Source organism: Petaurus breviceps, unplaced genomic scaffold (genome assembly GCF_028583685.1).
Source record: "Petaurus breviceps papuanus isolate PSGF00001 unplaced genomic scaffold, PetGlider_PUasm1.0 90792, whole genome shotgun sequence".
NCBI classification, from domain to species: domain Eukaryota; kingdom Metazoa; phylum Chordata; class Mammalia; order Diprotodontia; family Petauridae; genus Petaurus; species Petaurus breviceps.
The window spans coordinates 18,063,123-18,078,331 of NW_027187347.1; the positions used below are offsets into that span (position 1 = coordinate 18,063,123).

At 41.9% G+C, this 15,209-nt stretch overlaps 1 protein-coding gene across 1 annotated transcript in view; it reads left to right on the forward strand.

The window, feature by feature from the left end:
• The window catches only part of NR1I2 (nuclear receptor subfamily 1 group I member 2), a 33,222-nt gene extending 21,494 nt beyond the window's left edge, over positions 1-11,728 (forward strand). The window contains exons 5-8 of the mRNA XM_069069896.1: positions 3,317-3,463; positions 5,380-5,492; positions 6,493-6,598; positions 10,551-11,728. Coding sequence (XP_068925997.1) covers positions 3,317-3,463; positions 5,380-5,492; positions 6,493-6,598; positions 10,551-10,695 — 511 coding nt within the window. The 3' untranslated portion in view covers positions 10,696-11,728. The remainder of the gene's footprint in view (positions 1-3,316; positions 3,464-5,379; positions 5,493-6,492; positions 6,599-10,550) is intronic.
• The last annotated feature ends 3,481 nt before the right edge of the window (positions 11,729-15,209 follow it).

Consider the following 15,209-nt stretch of genomic DNA (forward strand, 5'->3'; position numbering starts at 1 on the left):
GAATGGGGAGCTGGTTGGACAATATACCAGGTTGTTAAAAGGAAAGAGACATGGAGAGAATTGCCAGAGTGATGCCAGCAATTTCCTTCTTTAAGCATTGTCTCTACACCAGTGAACCACGTAAATGATGTTTATATGGCCCTACTGAATCAATCACCATTTTGACTGAACTGATGAAGTCGAGCTAATTTTACTGATCCCCACCCCCATGGAATTATTTAGTTGCCTGGCATTACATAATACGAGCCAAGTTGGCGGCGAGTTTCCAGTCACTGAAAAATCTCAAACAGAAGCTAGATGACCATTTGATGGGGATGTTGTAGAAAAGAACTGAACTGATTTTAATCTGTACTATAAAGCAGCAGTCCTCAAAACTACTTGGTACTGGCTAAGGAATAGAGTAGTGGATCAATGGAATAGATTGGGTACATGAGACACAGCAGTCAATGAATATAGTAATGACTATAGTAACTATAGTTTGATAAACCCAAAGACCCCAGTTTTTGGGATAAGAACTCACTATTTGACAAAAACTGCTGGGAAAACTGAAATATCATATGGCAGAAACTGGGCATAGACCATTATCTAACACCATATACCAAAATCAAGTCTAAATGGGTGCATGATCTAGGTATAAAGGCTGATACTGTAAGCAATCTGGGAAAGCAAGAAATACCTGTCAGATTTGTGGAGAGGGGAAGACTTTATGATCAAGCAAGAATTAGAGAGCATTATAAAATGCAAAATGGATAATTTTGATTACATTAAATTGAAAAGCTTCTATACAAACAAAGCCAATGTAACCAGTATTAGGAGGAAAATAGAAAATTGGGAAAGAATTTTTACAACCTATGTCGCTGATAAAGGACTCATTTCTAAAATATACAGAGAATTGAGTCAAATCTATAAGAATACAAGTCATTCCCCAATTGATAAATGGTCAAAGGATATGAACAAGCAGTCTTCAGAGGAAGAAATTAAAGATATCTATAAGCATATGAAAAAATGATCTAAATCACTACTGATTAGAGAAATGCAAGTCAAAACAACTCTGAGGTCCCACATCTCACCAGTCAGATTGGCTAAGATGACAAAACAGGAAAATGACAAATTCTGGGAAGGATGTGGACAAATTGGAACACTAATGCATTGCTTGTGGAGTTGTGAACTGATCCAACCATTCTGGAGAGCAATCTGGAATTATGCCCAAAGGGCTATAAACAATTTCATACCCTTTGACCCAGCAATACCACTTCTAGGGTTGTATCCCAAAGAGATCATAGAAGTGGGAGGAAGACCCATATGTACAAAAATATTTATAGCAGCTCTTTTTATGGTGGCAAAGAATTGGAAATTAAGGGGGTGCCCATCAATTGGGGAATGGCTGAACAAGTTGTGGTATATGCATGTAATAGAATACTATTGTGCTGTAAGAAATGAGGAGCAGATGGACTTCCTATTTACCTGGAAAGGCTTATACGAACTGATGCTGAGTGAGAAGAGTAGAGCTAGGAGAAATTTGTACATAATTACAGATACAACGTATGTGTGATGACCAACTTTGATAGACTGGACTCTTCTCAGCAATTCAGGGTCATAAGTCAACCCCAAAAGACTCATGGTGGAGAGAGATGTTTACATCCAGAGAAAGAACTGAGTTTGAATCCAGGCTAAAGCAAACTACCTGCTCTTTTTCTTGTTTGGTTTTGTTTCCTCTTTCCCATTCTTCATTCCATCTGGTACAATCCTTCTTTATAACCTGACTAATGTCTAACGTGAAAGTATTTGCAGATACTGTACTTGATTGTATGCCGCCATGGTGGGCAGGGGGGGGAGAGAAAATTTGAAACTCAAGGAATTGTGGTAATGAATCTTTTAAACTAAAAGACCAAAAAATTTAAAAAAAAGAACTGAACTGAACTAAATGACCTCTGAGGGCCCTTACAACCATGAGAACCAATGTCCAAAGACCATTGCCACTGGAGGTCTGGACTTGACCCAGAGATTCAACAGACTCAGAGCAGAAGGACATCATTAGAATCCTGAATCAGGCTCTGAACCAGAAGAAATTTCAGGAGCTTTCAGACTGACCTGGGATTCCCTCCCAAGACTCCCCCTTCCCTGCTTCCCCCTTCACTCCAGAATGTAGTTTCTCAACACTTTTAGGACCTTCCAGATCAGAAGTTACCTTGGTTGAGGAACAGAGTATCCAAAGGACCCCTGATCTGTAATCTCAAAGTGACTAGAGTTATCCTCACACGTCAGAGTTCAAGAACTGGAGCTACACTGGACTGGTCGGGTCACTGGACAGTCCTTTGTCACTTCCTTGTGTGAGCCTTATTCCACAAATTGGGTGGTGCCTCAAATGACAGCCAATACGGGCAATGAAAGGGCCATGTTTTAGTGAAAATTTGTTGTCAAGTGAAGAAATTGTAGAGGAGGGATTCCAGAGTATATCCTCTACCCCTTAAAGCATTCTGACAGGGTGTAATCTCTCTCCCCTTTCAGGACTGGTGAGAAAGACACACTGACCTTCTTTAGGGTTGCCCCACACAGAGTTACAGGGGACCTCCCTTATTCTTAGGTGGCTGGTTCATTTGACCTCCTCTCCCGAGCCATGATCAGCTCTGGACTAACTCTGAGAAGCCTGTTCCTGAGATCAGCTATTGCCACAGCCTCCCAAAGAAGGCCACTGAGGACAGCCTATGTCATTGGGAACATCCTTTTTGTTTAGAGAGGAGGAGATGGTAGAGTAATAATAACAATAGCTACTATTTATATCGTACTTACCATGTGCCAAGCACCGTGCTAAGACTTTACAATTATTATTTCATTTGTTCCTCACAACAATTTTGGGAGATAAGTGCTATTATCCTCATTTTATAGTTGAGGAAACTGAGGCAGACAGAAGTTGGGTCACAGAGCTATTAAATGTGTGAGGTCAGCTTTGAATTCAGATCTTCCTGATTCCAGGCCCAGTGCTGTATCCACTGAGCCCCCCAGCTGGAGTAGGAAGGACACTGTACAGTATGAGAAGGGTTTAATCACTCAATAAACAATTGCTTCTGGATTATAAGTTTGTAAACTAAATTTCTGTAGCTCAGCAGATGTTGAGAAATGTTTTATAGTATTGAACTTCTACCTCCTATAAGCCTCTAGGTTCTATGACAGATACAAAAAAGTATAAGCCACAAACTACCCTCAAAGAGCTTACAGTCTAGTTGGTCATACCATAACAATAACAGTATCTGATATTTTTTCAGCATCACATATGTTTCAACATTTAATGGGCTACTTTATCCCTCCTTTCTCTCAGAGACTTGTCTATTGAGGACCAGATTTCTCTATTGAAAGGGGCCATGGTTGAGCTGTGCCTACTACGCTTCAACACGGTGTTCAATGCAGAGAATGGATCCTGGGATTTTGGTCGCTTTTCCTACCACTTAGATGATCCTAAAGGCACGTGATCGGTCTTCTATCATTACACGAGTACAGAGTCAGAACTAGATATTTTTGCTCTCGGGGCAAGTAGCAGCAAAACATGACTGGGGCCAGCAGCATGAAGCACACCCTCAAATGCTAATGGGGAGACAGAGAGTGTGGGGAGTGGATGTCAGGCAGTGGAATAGCTCCCCTGGGGTATAGCTATCAGTCATGCCTTCCATAGCCAGAGGTGAGTAGGAGAAGGCTCAAACTCAAGAGGCGGTTGTTAAATTATCAGTGTTGGAATGTACACTTTGGAAACTGGCAAATGCTACACATTAAGTAAGGCTTAATTTATTGTTTTGTTGATTGGCTAGACTTAACTGGAAAAAATGTTGATAATGCAAATTAAACTTAAAAGTGTGCCAGAGGTATTTTTCTTTCCTTTTGGAGAGCTGGTTGTTTAATATTTGTCAGCAAATTAAATTAAATAGAGTTCTCTCTAGCTTCCTATTTCAATTATTCTCATTAAGTAAGTGTAAAGTTTAGTGGTTTCTATACTGACAAGGGATTGTAAATGCTTATGGGATCCTAGATATAGGGCTTGAAGGGACCTCAGACTCTGTCTAGTTGACTTCTCTTCTTTTATGGATGACAGGACTGAAGCTAGGGAGGTTGTGACTTTCCCAAGGTCACACAAGCAGTGAGCATCATCATAAGTAGGATTTGAACCCAGGTCCTCTAAATCCAAACTAATTCCAGTCAACACTCTCTACATTTTTGTACCCAGGGTGAAAAATGCCTTCCACCTCATCTTTATGCCTTACAATTTTACATGAGTTCACTTAACTGACCTCTGGCTTTCTTTAAGCTCCAAATAAATCTCCCCTTTTCCCAACTCCCCTTAATTCTAGTGCCTTCCCTCTGCTAATGATTCCCTATTTATCCTGTATATGGTTTGTTCGCATATATATGTTTGCATATTTTTGTATCAACAATGCAGTATTCACAATGCCTGCAGTAACTATAAATATGCTGATATGGTTATTAATCACAAAATGTAACATGCTCTCTGCATGGGGGATATAGCTAGAACATTTGTTCAAATACCAGAAAACTGAGTACCAAAACCAGAAAGTCAAAGCCATCACAGTAGTTATGAAGTTGGCACACATAGTTAATGTAGTAAACACCCACATTCTCAAGCCTTCAAAACAAAACAGGCTACCTGGGGCAAAGGTCCTCCTCTCTCCACTCACAGCAACTGCTCAGCATCCACAAAGCATGCTCCCAGCAGCTCCAGCCCCCCTGAAGTTCCCATCCCTGGCAGTCCTCTGCAGGAGTCCTTAGCAGAAATTCTGGCTGGCTCAAAAACAAGAGTTCCAGGCACCACCGCTGCCATTGCTGCTGCTGCTGCCCCCACGCCTCCAGTCACCACATGCTCTCTAAGTTGGCTTCAGCTTCCTCTTGCCCCACCCCTTCCTGCTAGGTCAGCAAGTTCAAGGGGCATGGAAGAGCTTTAAATCCCATAACCATAATAATTGTCTTCCTCCATTTGAGTGTAAACTCCTTGAAGGCAGGGACTGTCTTTTCAACCCTTTTTTTTATCCCCAGCACCTAACACAGTGTCCGGCACATAGTAGGCGCTTAATAAATGTTTATTGACTGGTTGATCCCATTCTCAGAGGACCTGGAAAGGGTGAAGAGGGAGAGGAAGGCATATCCAGAGTGGAAGGAAAGGGGCTCACAATCCCAGGTGTCAAAGTCCTTGACAAAGAAGGTCCTCCTCTGGCGAGATATTGTGAAGGCCTGGGTTCTCTGAGAAGCCTGTTCTTGGAAATAAGGTGCTCACTCAGTCATATGGTCAGGGTTGCTAGTTGAGGAGGGCTGAATGACTGGAGAGCCTCCACACCTACCTTGGCTCACAGCTGCTCTCTTCCTGTATTCTGCAGGGAGCTTGCAGTACTCTCTTGTGGATTCTATACTGAGATTTCACTTCATGTTGAAGAAGCTGCGGTTACATGATGAAGAGTATGTGCTGATGCAGGCCATCTCCCTATTCTCCCCAGGTATGGCAGCCAGACGCTGCTCCCTGCCTTCAGCCCAGCCCCAACTCACTCCAAGGCAGATTCAACCTTGGGGGAACTACCATCATACACTTCAGGGAAAGGTCCTGGTGCCAATCTCTTGGGAGGTCTCCTTCCTGTCTTGTCTCTGTCTTTGGTTTCTCTCTGTCTCTCCCTCTTTCTATATACACACATTTTGTATGTTATATAAAATATACACATGCATGTATATGTACATATATAATAATTAGGATTGTCTTTCTTTTTCTTTCTCTGTCTCTGTCCTCTTTCTCTGTCTTTCTCTTTCTCCCCTTCCTCCCTCTTCCTCTTCCCCTCCCTCTCCCTCTGTCTCTTTATATGGACATATAGATCTCTATAGAAAATACATATAATATACATACATGTATATTATGTATATATTTTTATAATGAGATAGGCAGTCCTATTATATGTTAGTTAGGACTAAGTATCTTCCTCTCTCTTCTCTCTCTCTCCATATATATATATATATATGTATATGCACATGAAAACACCAGAGACATACACATGTATATATACACACATATACAAAATATTTAAGACTGTCTCTTCTCTTTCAGCTCTAACACACACACACACACACACACACACATACACCTTATACAACTGTAGACTGCCTATATCCAAGCCCCCGAATCATACAGCCATGGTGTCCCCAAGCCTGTAGTCCCCAAGTATACACAAGGAGAGCGAGCTTTCCTCTAAGGAAGTGCCCTGTGCTTGGATGTTCTGGGGGTGGGGCTCCCCAGGAGAGGGGCTGAAGAGAAGTCCCTCCCTGGGCTTCTTTCCCTCCAAGAAGAATTGTGGCAAAGTCAGAGAGTGATTGGAAGCACATTCTGCATGTCTCTCTTCCTTCATTAACACCAAAGCCCATGATTTCATGACACATCACCCCGACATGCTAGGGTGAAAGGCACTAAACTTGGGGAAGGGGAGCAGTTTCTTGATCCTGCTCTCTCCTTAGATCGACCAGGCGTGATACAGCATTGTGTCGTGGACCAGCTGCAGCAGAGATTCACCTTGGCCCTGAAAGCCTACATAGAATGCAAGCGGCCTCAGCCAGAGAACCGGTGAGTGAGGGCAGCTGGGGACTGTCTCCCACTAGAAAAGGCCCCCAAAGTGAATGTCTTGGCTTCGTTTCAGGGGAGGGGGTTTACATCAGATGCTGTTCTCCACATCTGTGGGAGAAGGTTACTAGGGATTGACTGGGAGAAATCAAACAGCACTGTCTTGGGCACTATAAGTACATGTACATAGAAGGAAACAATCCCTATTTTCCAATAGAGAGAGACTAGAAACAGAGACAAATATACATAAGTATGTACAGAATACATACAAAGCACTGTAATTAAATAGAAGGTAGTTTGGAAGGGACTTTGACAGTAGTGTGGGAGAGGCTGGAATGGAGGGAGACTGGGGACCTGGAGACCAATAAGGAGGATGTTGTGAAAATTCAGGCAAGAAGTGATGAGTGCTGCAACTAGATTAATAAATAGCTGGGTGAGTGAGGAGAACAGGCAGCATGTGAGAGTTTGGGGTTTTGCTGCTCACATTTTTCTTCTGGATACTCTGTTCTTTCTAGATTTTCTAGGCACAGCTTTCTCCTGCTCTCTGACTGCTCCTTGTAGACGCCATTGCTGGTTAGACAGTGACCAGAAATGGCCAATCGTACCTGCTCCCTGGGGATGCCCCCCAAGGCTCTTTCTGGGGTTCTTTTCTTTTCTCCTCTGTGCTCTTTCTCTTGGTGATCGCATCAGCCATCAGGGATCCAATGGTTGTCTCTATGCTAATGATTTTCTGACTTACTTATCCAGCCCTGACCACCCAACAAAACTTCCAGACAGCATCCCAAACTGGATGTCCCACGGACATCTTAAACTCTACATATCCAAAAACCAAACTCATTGTCTTTCCCTTCAAACCCTTCCTCCCCTCTTTATAGTTTTCCTATTATTGTTCAGGGTACCACACAGTCGTGCAGGCTCACAACCTAGTCTTCATCCTGAACTCATCACTCCCCCTTACCTCCCTTGTTCAGTCTATTGTCAAGTCTTGTAGATTTTACTTTTGTAAAATCTCTCATCTATGACCCTTCTCTCTTCTGACATGGCCATCACCCTGCAGGCCCTTATCATCTCATGCCTAGACTATTGCAAAAGCCTGCCTGCCTCAAGTCTTCCTCAACTTCGGTTCACCCTCCACTCAGCTGTCAAATTCACCTTCCTAAAACACATATTTGACCATATTACGCTCCCTCTTCAGTAAACTCCAGTGGCTCCCTTTGCCTCCAGCATCAAAACTAAATTCCTTTGTTTGTCATTCAGAGCCCTCCAGAACCTTCTCCTACCTTTCCAGTATTCTTATACCTTACTCCCATGTGCTCTTCAATCCACTACACTGACCACCTGGCTGTTCCTTGCAGAAAGCACTAAACCTCTTGACTCCAGGCATTTTCACTGGCTGTCCCCCATGTCTAGAGTTCTCTCCCTTCTTATTTCTGCCTCTTAGTTTCCCTGACTTTCTTCAAGTACTAGCTAAAAACCTCACCTTCCGTAAGAAGTCTTTCCTGATTCTCCTTATTGCTAGTACATTCCCTCTGTAGATTACCTCCAATGTACCCTTTATTTAACATGCATACACACACATGTACATGTACATAATATGTATGTTCTTGGTTTTACTTTGGTATTTGAGTGTTGTCTCTCTCATTAGACTATAGCTCCTTGTGAACAGGGACTGTCTTTTGTCTTTGTATCCCCAACAGGACAGTGCCTGACATAGTAGGTGTCTAATAAATGCTTGGTGACTGGCTGACAATGGGAACCAAGGGAGTTGTAAGCATTGAGCGAGCTGAGCAAGGCAGGAAGGATTTATGTCTGCTGGCGTGTGGGTACCTTGCTGCTTATGCGCCAGGGGCAAGGACACTACTCACATGCCTATCCTGGGAGGCCCTTATTTCTCTTCTACTCCTGTGAAAGCCAATACCGAACAAGATTATCTTGGGATCTTGTAGAAGATGGAAACTGAAAACAATTGGCTGAGTAGTGAGTGTGGGGACATGTAATCAAATATAGTTCCCGGGCAAAGACATAACCCTAACAGGATAAGAATGTTTGATAACCACTGGTGTAAGGTTACTTAGGTCCACGTGTATTAGGTGGGGTAGTATGATATAATGTATAGAGCACCAGACTTGGAGCGATGAAAACTTACATTCAAGTTTTACCTTAGACACTTTCTGGCTGTGTGACCCTGTGGAAGGCACTGAACTTCTCTGGAGAGTCCTCATCTATAAAAAGCAGAGGACTGGACTCCATGACCTCTAAATCCTAAATCCTATTGGATGTGTTTTGGAGGTGACTCTAGCACCAATACTCAATTCAGGTTTGATGTTGGGAGGAAATGAAAGACCAAAAAGTCATTAAATGGTTAACAAAATGAAGTTAACTCTGACCTAACATCCCCCCCTCCCACCATGGAAATATTTTGGCTATCAGTGGTAAAGGACATGGTAACTGACTCAAGTGGTCTTCAGAAATCCACCAAGTCGGGGTGGCTAGGTGGTGCAGTGAATAGAGCACCGGCCCTGGAGTCAGGAGGACCTGAGTTCAAATCCAGCCTCAGACCTTTGACACACTTACTAGCCATGTGACTTTGGGCAAGTCACTTTACCTCAAATGCCCTGCCCTCCCCCCTTCAAAAAGCAAAAAAAAAAAAAAGAAAGAAAGAAAGAAAGAAAAAAAGAAATCCACCAAGTTTCTAAATTCTTAGTGGCTGGGAATTTTATGTCCTTACATGACCAGATACCACCAAAGCTGGGGCCATTTGGGTCCCAGAGGCAGCTCTGTCTTTTTATATAAAGCCTCCCCATGTTGTGGGGGGAGGTAAGAAAATGCCTCAGGGAAACAACTAGTCTTATCACCACGTGCCAAAGGCTAACAGCGTGGAACCTCTACTAGCTAACCAAGTTCTCAAGCCATAGCAGCTATATCAATACCTGTGATATTCTCAGCATTGTACTAGGTGCCATAGAAGGCACTGTTGAAGACGCCTGTCCTTAAGACTTTTACACTCTTGTTGGAGAGACAAGACTAACAGAAAAACCAAAAAGAAGCCATGTAGGATGATTGTGTGGTCTAGACATTAAATCCTCTGGTAGGGCAGGGGACAGGAAGGTCAATAAGACCTAGAGTAGTCAGAAGATGTTTCCTGGTCTACTTTGGAGGATGCAGAGGAGTTAGCTGGTCAGTAAAGGGAGGAGGGGGAATTTCAGGTAGAGGAACAAAGAACAAGGATACAGAAGTCAAGAAATGTCGGGACATATGAGTGTTACTTGTTTCTGGAGCAGAGGGTACATGCTGGGGAACAGTGGTAGAGCTAGGGTAGGGCCAGATGTCTGACTCTGTTGATCAGTTTTGATTCAGTTTCCAGAAACAAACCATGGTGAGGTTAGATAGGTGTTTGCCATGGATATTTCATGGGCTGGGCCTTGGGTATTGCTCTAAGCTTAAAGACTTTCAATCACCTTTTATTTTTTTTTAAATTGTACTAGATTATGGAAATGTGTTTTATTCCATAAATTAAAAATAAAACAAACTTTAAAAAAACAGAGTCTACCTGGACTTCCCTTAAAGGAAAAGATGAGGGAGCTCTCAGAAGCTGAGTCCTGATTTTTGATCCCTACTGGCTAAAGGTTTTGCTTTATTACAACTTGCATGGAATAGGTTCGGTAATGAGCAGCAAGAATTGCTGTGCAGACTCTTAGCTTTAACCAGAAGCTTTTTATCCAGTGACTCTTAACTATTGCCCAGAGAAATGAAACCATCCCCTATGATAGCTCCCACCCCAAATTTACCCTCAATGGTACCAGGGCACCATTGGACTCCTGAGACAAAGTATGAGGGTGGAGTGGGGAAACCAAGCACAAATTCCACAGCATTTCCTAATCTTTTCATCTCTCTTTTCTTCACCCTTTGTCCTCTACCCTTCCCTGCCCTTCAATGCCCCCCACTTACCCTACAGTTTCTTGTTTCTGAAGATCATAGCCATCCTCACAGAGCTCCGAAGCATCAATGCCCAGCACACCAAGCAACTGCTGAAGATTGAAGACATTCATCCCTTTGCCACCCCTCTCATGCGGGAGTTATTCAACATAACGGAGAGCTGAACAGTCAGCTCACTTTGAAGGCAGCCAGTATACCTCCAACTGTCAACCACTGGATGGACAGAAATCAGAAAGAGTCGAGATCACTCTGTGATCTAACCTGCAGGGTCCAACCTTAACTTCTTGGATTTGTCCTAGACCTTCAGTCCTTTCAGTACTCACTCCCATCTGACTTTCCTGGAGAAAAGTCTCTGTGGTACGACCTCGTAACTATCAGATTGGCTAATAAGACAGAAAAGGAAAATGATAAATGTTGGAGAAGATGTGGGAAAATTGGAACACTAATGCATTGTTGGTGGAGTTGTGAACTGATCCAACCATTCTGGAGAACAATTTGGAACTATGCCCAAAGGGCTATAAAACTTTGCATATCCTTTGATCTGGCAATACCACTACTAGGTCTGTATCCCAAAGAGATCATAAAAAGGGGGAAAAGGACCCCTTTTACAAAAATATTTATAGCAGCTCTTTTTGTGGTGGCAAAGAATGGGAAGTTGAGGGGATGCCCATTAACTGGGGAATGGCTGAACAAGTTGTGGTATATGAGTGTAATGGAATACTATTGTATTATAAGAAATGAGGAACAGGTAGATTTCAGAAAAAACCTGCAAAGACTTATATGAACTGATGCTGAGTGAAGTGAACAGAACCAGGAGAACATTGTACACAGTAACAGCTACAGTGTGTGATGACTGACTTTGATAGACTTGGCTCTTCTCAGCAATGCAAAGACCTAAAACAATTCCAAAAGACTCATGATGGAAAATGTCATCCACATCCAGAGAAAGAAGTATGGAGTCTGAATTCAGATGGAAGCAGACTATTTTCACTTTTTTGTTGTTTTTCTTTCTCATGTGTTTTCTCTTTTGTTCTGATTCTTCTTTCACAATATGACTAATATGATTGTACATGTTAAAAACAAAAGAAAAATGATTGTTTCCCCTCAGTCTGTATCTCTACCTCACCCTTCATTTGTAGATACTGAAGCAGTTGGGCTAACAACAACATGGCTTGTGGATATTGCAGCAGAAAACTTTTCTCCAGAAAAGATGTTGCTGGTCTGGGGATGGACCCGTGAGATATGGTGGGGGTGCCCTGTGAGGAAGGGCTGGGCAGACTCAAAGCTCAGGTTTACGTCTGTGGGACTGCATCTCCACCTACGTTCATTAGTACCTCATTCATCGCTTCCTTCTCTCTTGCTGCATAAACCCATCTACTGGTGGAGATTACACCTACTCTACATGTGAGCTCCTGGATTTGTGTATGCGGGTGTGGGTGTGTGCACACACATGTGTATGTGCACTCTTGACTCTATAGGAATAATCAAAAAAATGATTTCTCCTGGTAGATACCCATCTTTCTGCCATATGTCAGAGGCATACTCTGTAGCCTGCATATTTACTTTCACTCAATCTCTAAAGTGGGGTAGCTAGGTGGTGTAGTGGATAGAGCACTGGGCCTAGAGTCAGGAAGACCTGAATTCAAATCTGGCCTCAGACACTGACTAGCTGTGTGACCCAGGATAAGTCACTTAACCCTGTTTGCCTTGGTTTCCTCATCCATAAAATGAGCTGAAGAAGGAAATGGCAAACCACTCTAGTATCTTTGCCAAGAAAACCCCAAATGGGGTCTCAAGAGTTGGACATGACTGAAACAAATGAACAACAAACCTCTGCTTGGGTGTGCACCTATATATATGTATGTATATATACACATCACACATATGTATGTGTATACACTTATATGTGTATGTGTATACACTCATACATACATATTTGTTCCTCTTTCTGTATATTCACAAACTATGCATATCATCAGCATTATAAGAGAAGTGATGCCACATCTATTCCAATCTTAGCTAAGGCACTTTTTCAGTGTCCTTGAAAAATGGTCATCCAGACTCTGTGTAAACACTTCCAGGGACAGAAGGTTCACTGCCCACTAAGGCAGCCCATTCCCTTCTAACTGATAGGTGATCTAACCAGACTCTGTCCCCTTGTAACTTCTACCCACTGCTCCTAGTTCCTTCCCTTGGGTAAAGCCAGACAAACCCAGTCTTTCTTCCACATGACAATCTTTCAGATACTTTAAAGCCTCTATCAATTTCCCCTTAAACATTCTCCTCCTCAGGTTATTGCCACAGAGTATTGGTGCGTGGCAGGTTCTCCAGTCCCCTGTACCTTCTGGTTGCCCTCCTCTGAATGTCATTCAGCTCATCAGTCCTAGTATATCTTCATTTATCCTTGTATATTCGGAGGTGTTTGTCTGTGTATGCATGCAATTGTTCATTTCTCTGAGGTCTAGATATGAATCAGCATAGATATTGTAGAGAAAAGGATGCACTTTAGCAGAGGGTTTTTACCTGGCAGGAGAAAATCTCTGTGTGATCGTATTTACTTTGTGTGTATCTGTGTGTCTTTACACTTATACTGCTACTGGATGATGTATCTGTCTATCAGAGGTATTTTTATTAAGAATAAGGGTCACATTCAGCTAATATCCATGACAGGGAAGAACAATCAGCAAATTCTCTTTTGATATTTCTATTCCCCAAACTAAATCTTATTCAGAGAGAGCTGCCTTGAGCATAATAAATTGATTGTGATCAATTAGTACATGAAAATATGCTTGAATTTCCACAAGTTACTTTGCAATATCATGAAATCATTTCACATCAAGAAATTTAGTCAAGCAAATATTTTGAAGTGTTTGTAGTTTCCTTTAAGGCAGAAGGACTCAATTAAAGATTAATTAGCCCTGGAAATGAATGCATAAGATTTCCAGTAATTTTGAAGCCATGAATTGGGATTTCCCCTAGATTGGGGAAAAAAGAAATTTTTACAAAAAGGATACATATATGGAAACATCATAGCTTTAGAACTAGAAAAGACCTTTGAAGCCATCTGGGCCAGTTCTTTAATTTTGTATACAGACAGGGAAATTTGTACACAGAGAGGTGATTTGAGCCACCCCTGGTCACACAGCAAGTCAGTTAGAGAACCAGGATTTAAATTCAAATCTCCTGATTCACCAGGCCATTATTTTCTCCTCCTACTATGTCATGCTACTTAATTTCCTCCTTTTTCTTCTGGGGGATGGTACAAGAAGAAAAAGGAAAACTCAAATTCATGTAATACCTTTTTTTTTTTTGAGGGGCGATCCTTTGCAAATTTAAAAGTCAATTTGTTGTTTTAGTAACATAAAAATGTATTAGGTATATTTTGGTTTGTTTGTAAAATGACAATATACCTGCTCAGTATATTAAATTGTCTATTCAGACAATAGTTATGAATTTTCTAATTGAATTTACTTCTGTAATTTTTTTGGTTTCAAATTTTTGTGACAAAGGTAGGGAGAAACTGCTAAAGATTGTGTCGTCTCAGTTTTTATCAGTTGCTGAGAAATAACTGACTTTATAATAAGAAATAAATGACTGACCTTATAGTTAGAGAAGGTGAAATTACTAGGTTTTTTTTTGGATTTTGGATCTTCACAGATTTCAGAGAGTCTGAGGGCTACAAAAGATTGTAGAAAAAAGCACTCTTTCAGAAAAGGAAAAAGAAAATAATCCCCCTCCCCAAACTTACAGAATGATACTTTCGCTATATGAAACTTTGTCAAATCAGGCTCCTTTGGAAATGCATGTGTCATGGGGCAGTATTTGCAAATCCTGTGGATTCTCCCCCATCCTCCCACCCCAGAATAACCAAATCTAGAGAAATTTCAACTTTTATCATTCAACAAAAAAGTAGATGTCCTTTGCGGTCTTTTGTGGATTTCAGGGTCATAGGACCAAAAGGAGTCGGGTTATAACTTTCCTTCTTTCTCTCACGCCTTTAGACTTGCTCTGACTCTTTTCTGTCCCAGGCCTTCTGTGTAAAGATATGGGAGCTCCTTGTTTCAAATCTCTGCAGGTAGAAGTGAGTGCTACTCATTGCCAATGTCCACTCCCAAACCTCCTCAGGATAAGAACTTCTCCATCAGTGCTTAGGGTCAGGGGTTCTTGACCTTTTTGTATGCCAAGGTTCCCTCTGGTCACCTGATGAATGCCAGTATTTCTCAGACTAATATTTTTAAATGTATAAAATAAAATACATAAAATCCCAAAGGAAATGAATTACACTGAAATAAAGATGGCCTAAGTCAAAACTCAACAGCAGAAGGAACCCAATGAGGTAAGCCCCTAATTAAACATTTGATATGAAGAGCAAACAGACTGAGGTGACAAGCTGAGGGTCCCAACCTTCTCCACCTAACTTTTATTTCCCCTGAACTAGAATCATAAGAATATAGGACATAAGAATATAGGCGGCTAGGTGGTGCAGTGAATAGAGCACCGGCCCTGGAGTCAGGAGGATCTGAGTTCAAATTCGGCCTCAGACACTTAACACAAAAACTAGCTGTGTGACCTTGGGCAATTCACTTAACCCTAAATTGCCCTCCAAAAAAAAAAGAATATAGGACTTAAAAGTGGAGAGGTCCTGCCTTGCTCCCATAAGGAAATCAAACCCCAGAGA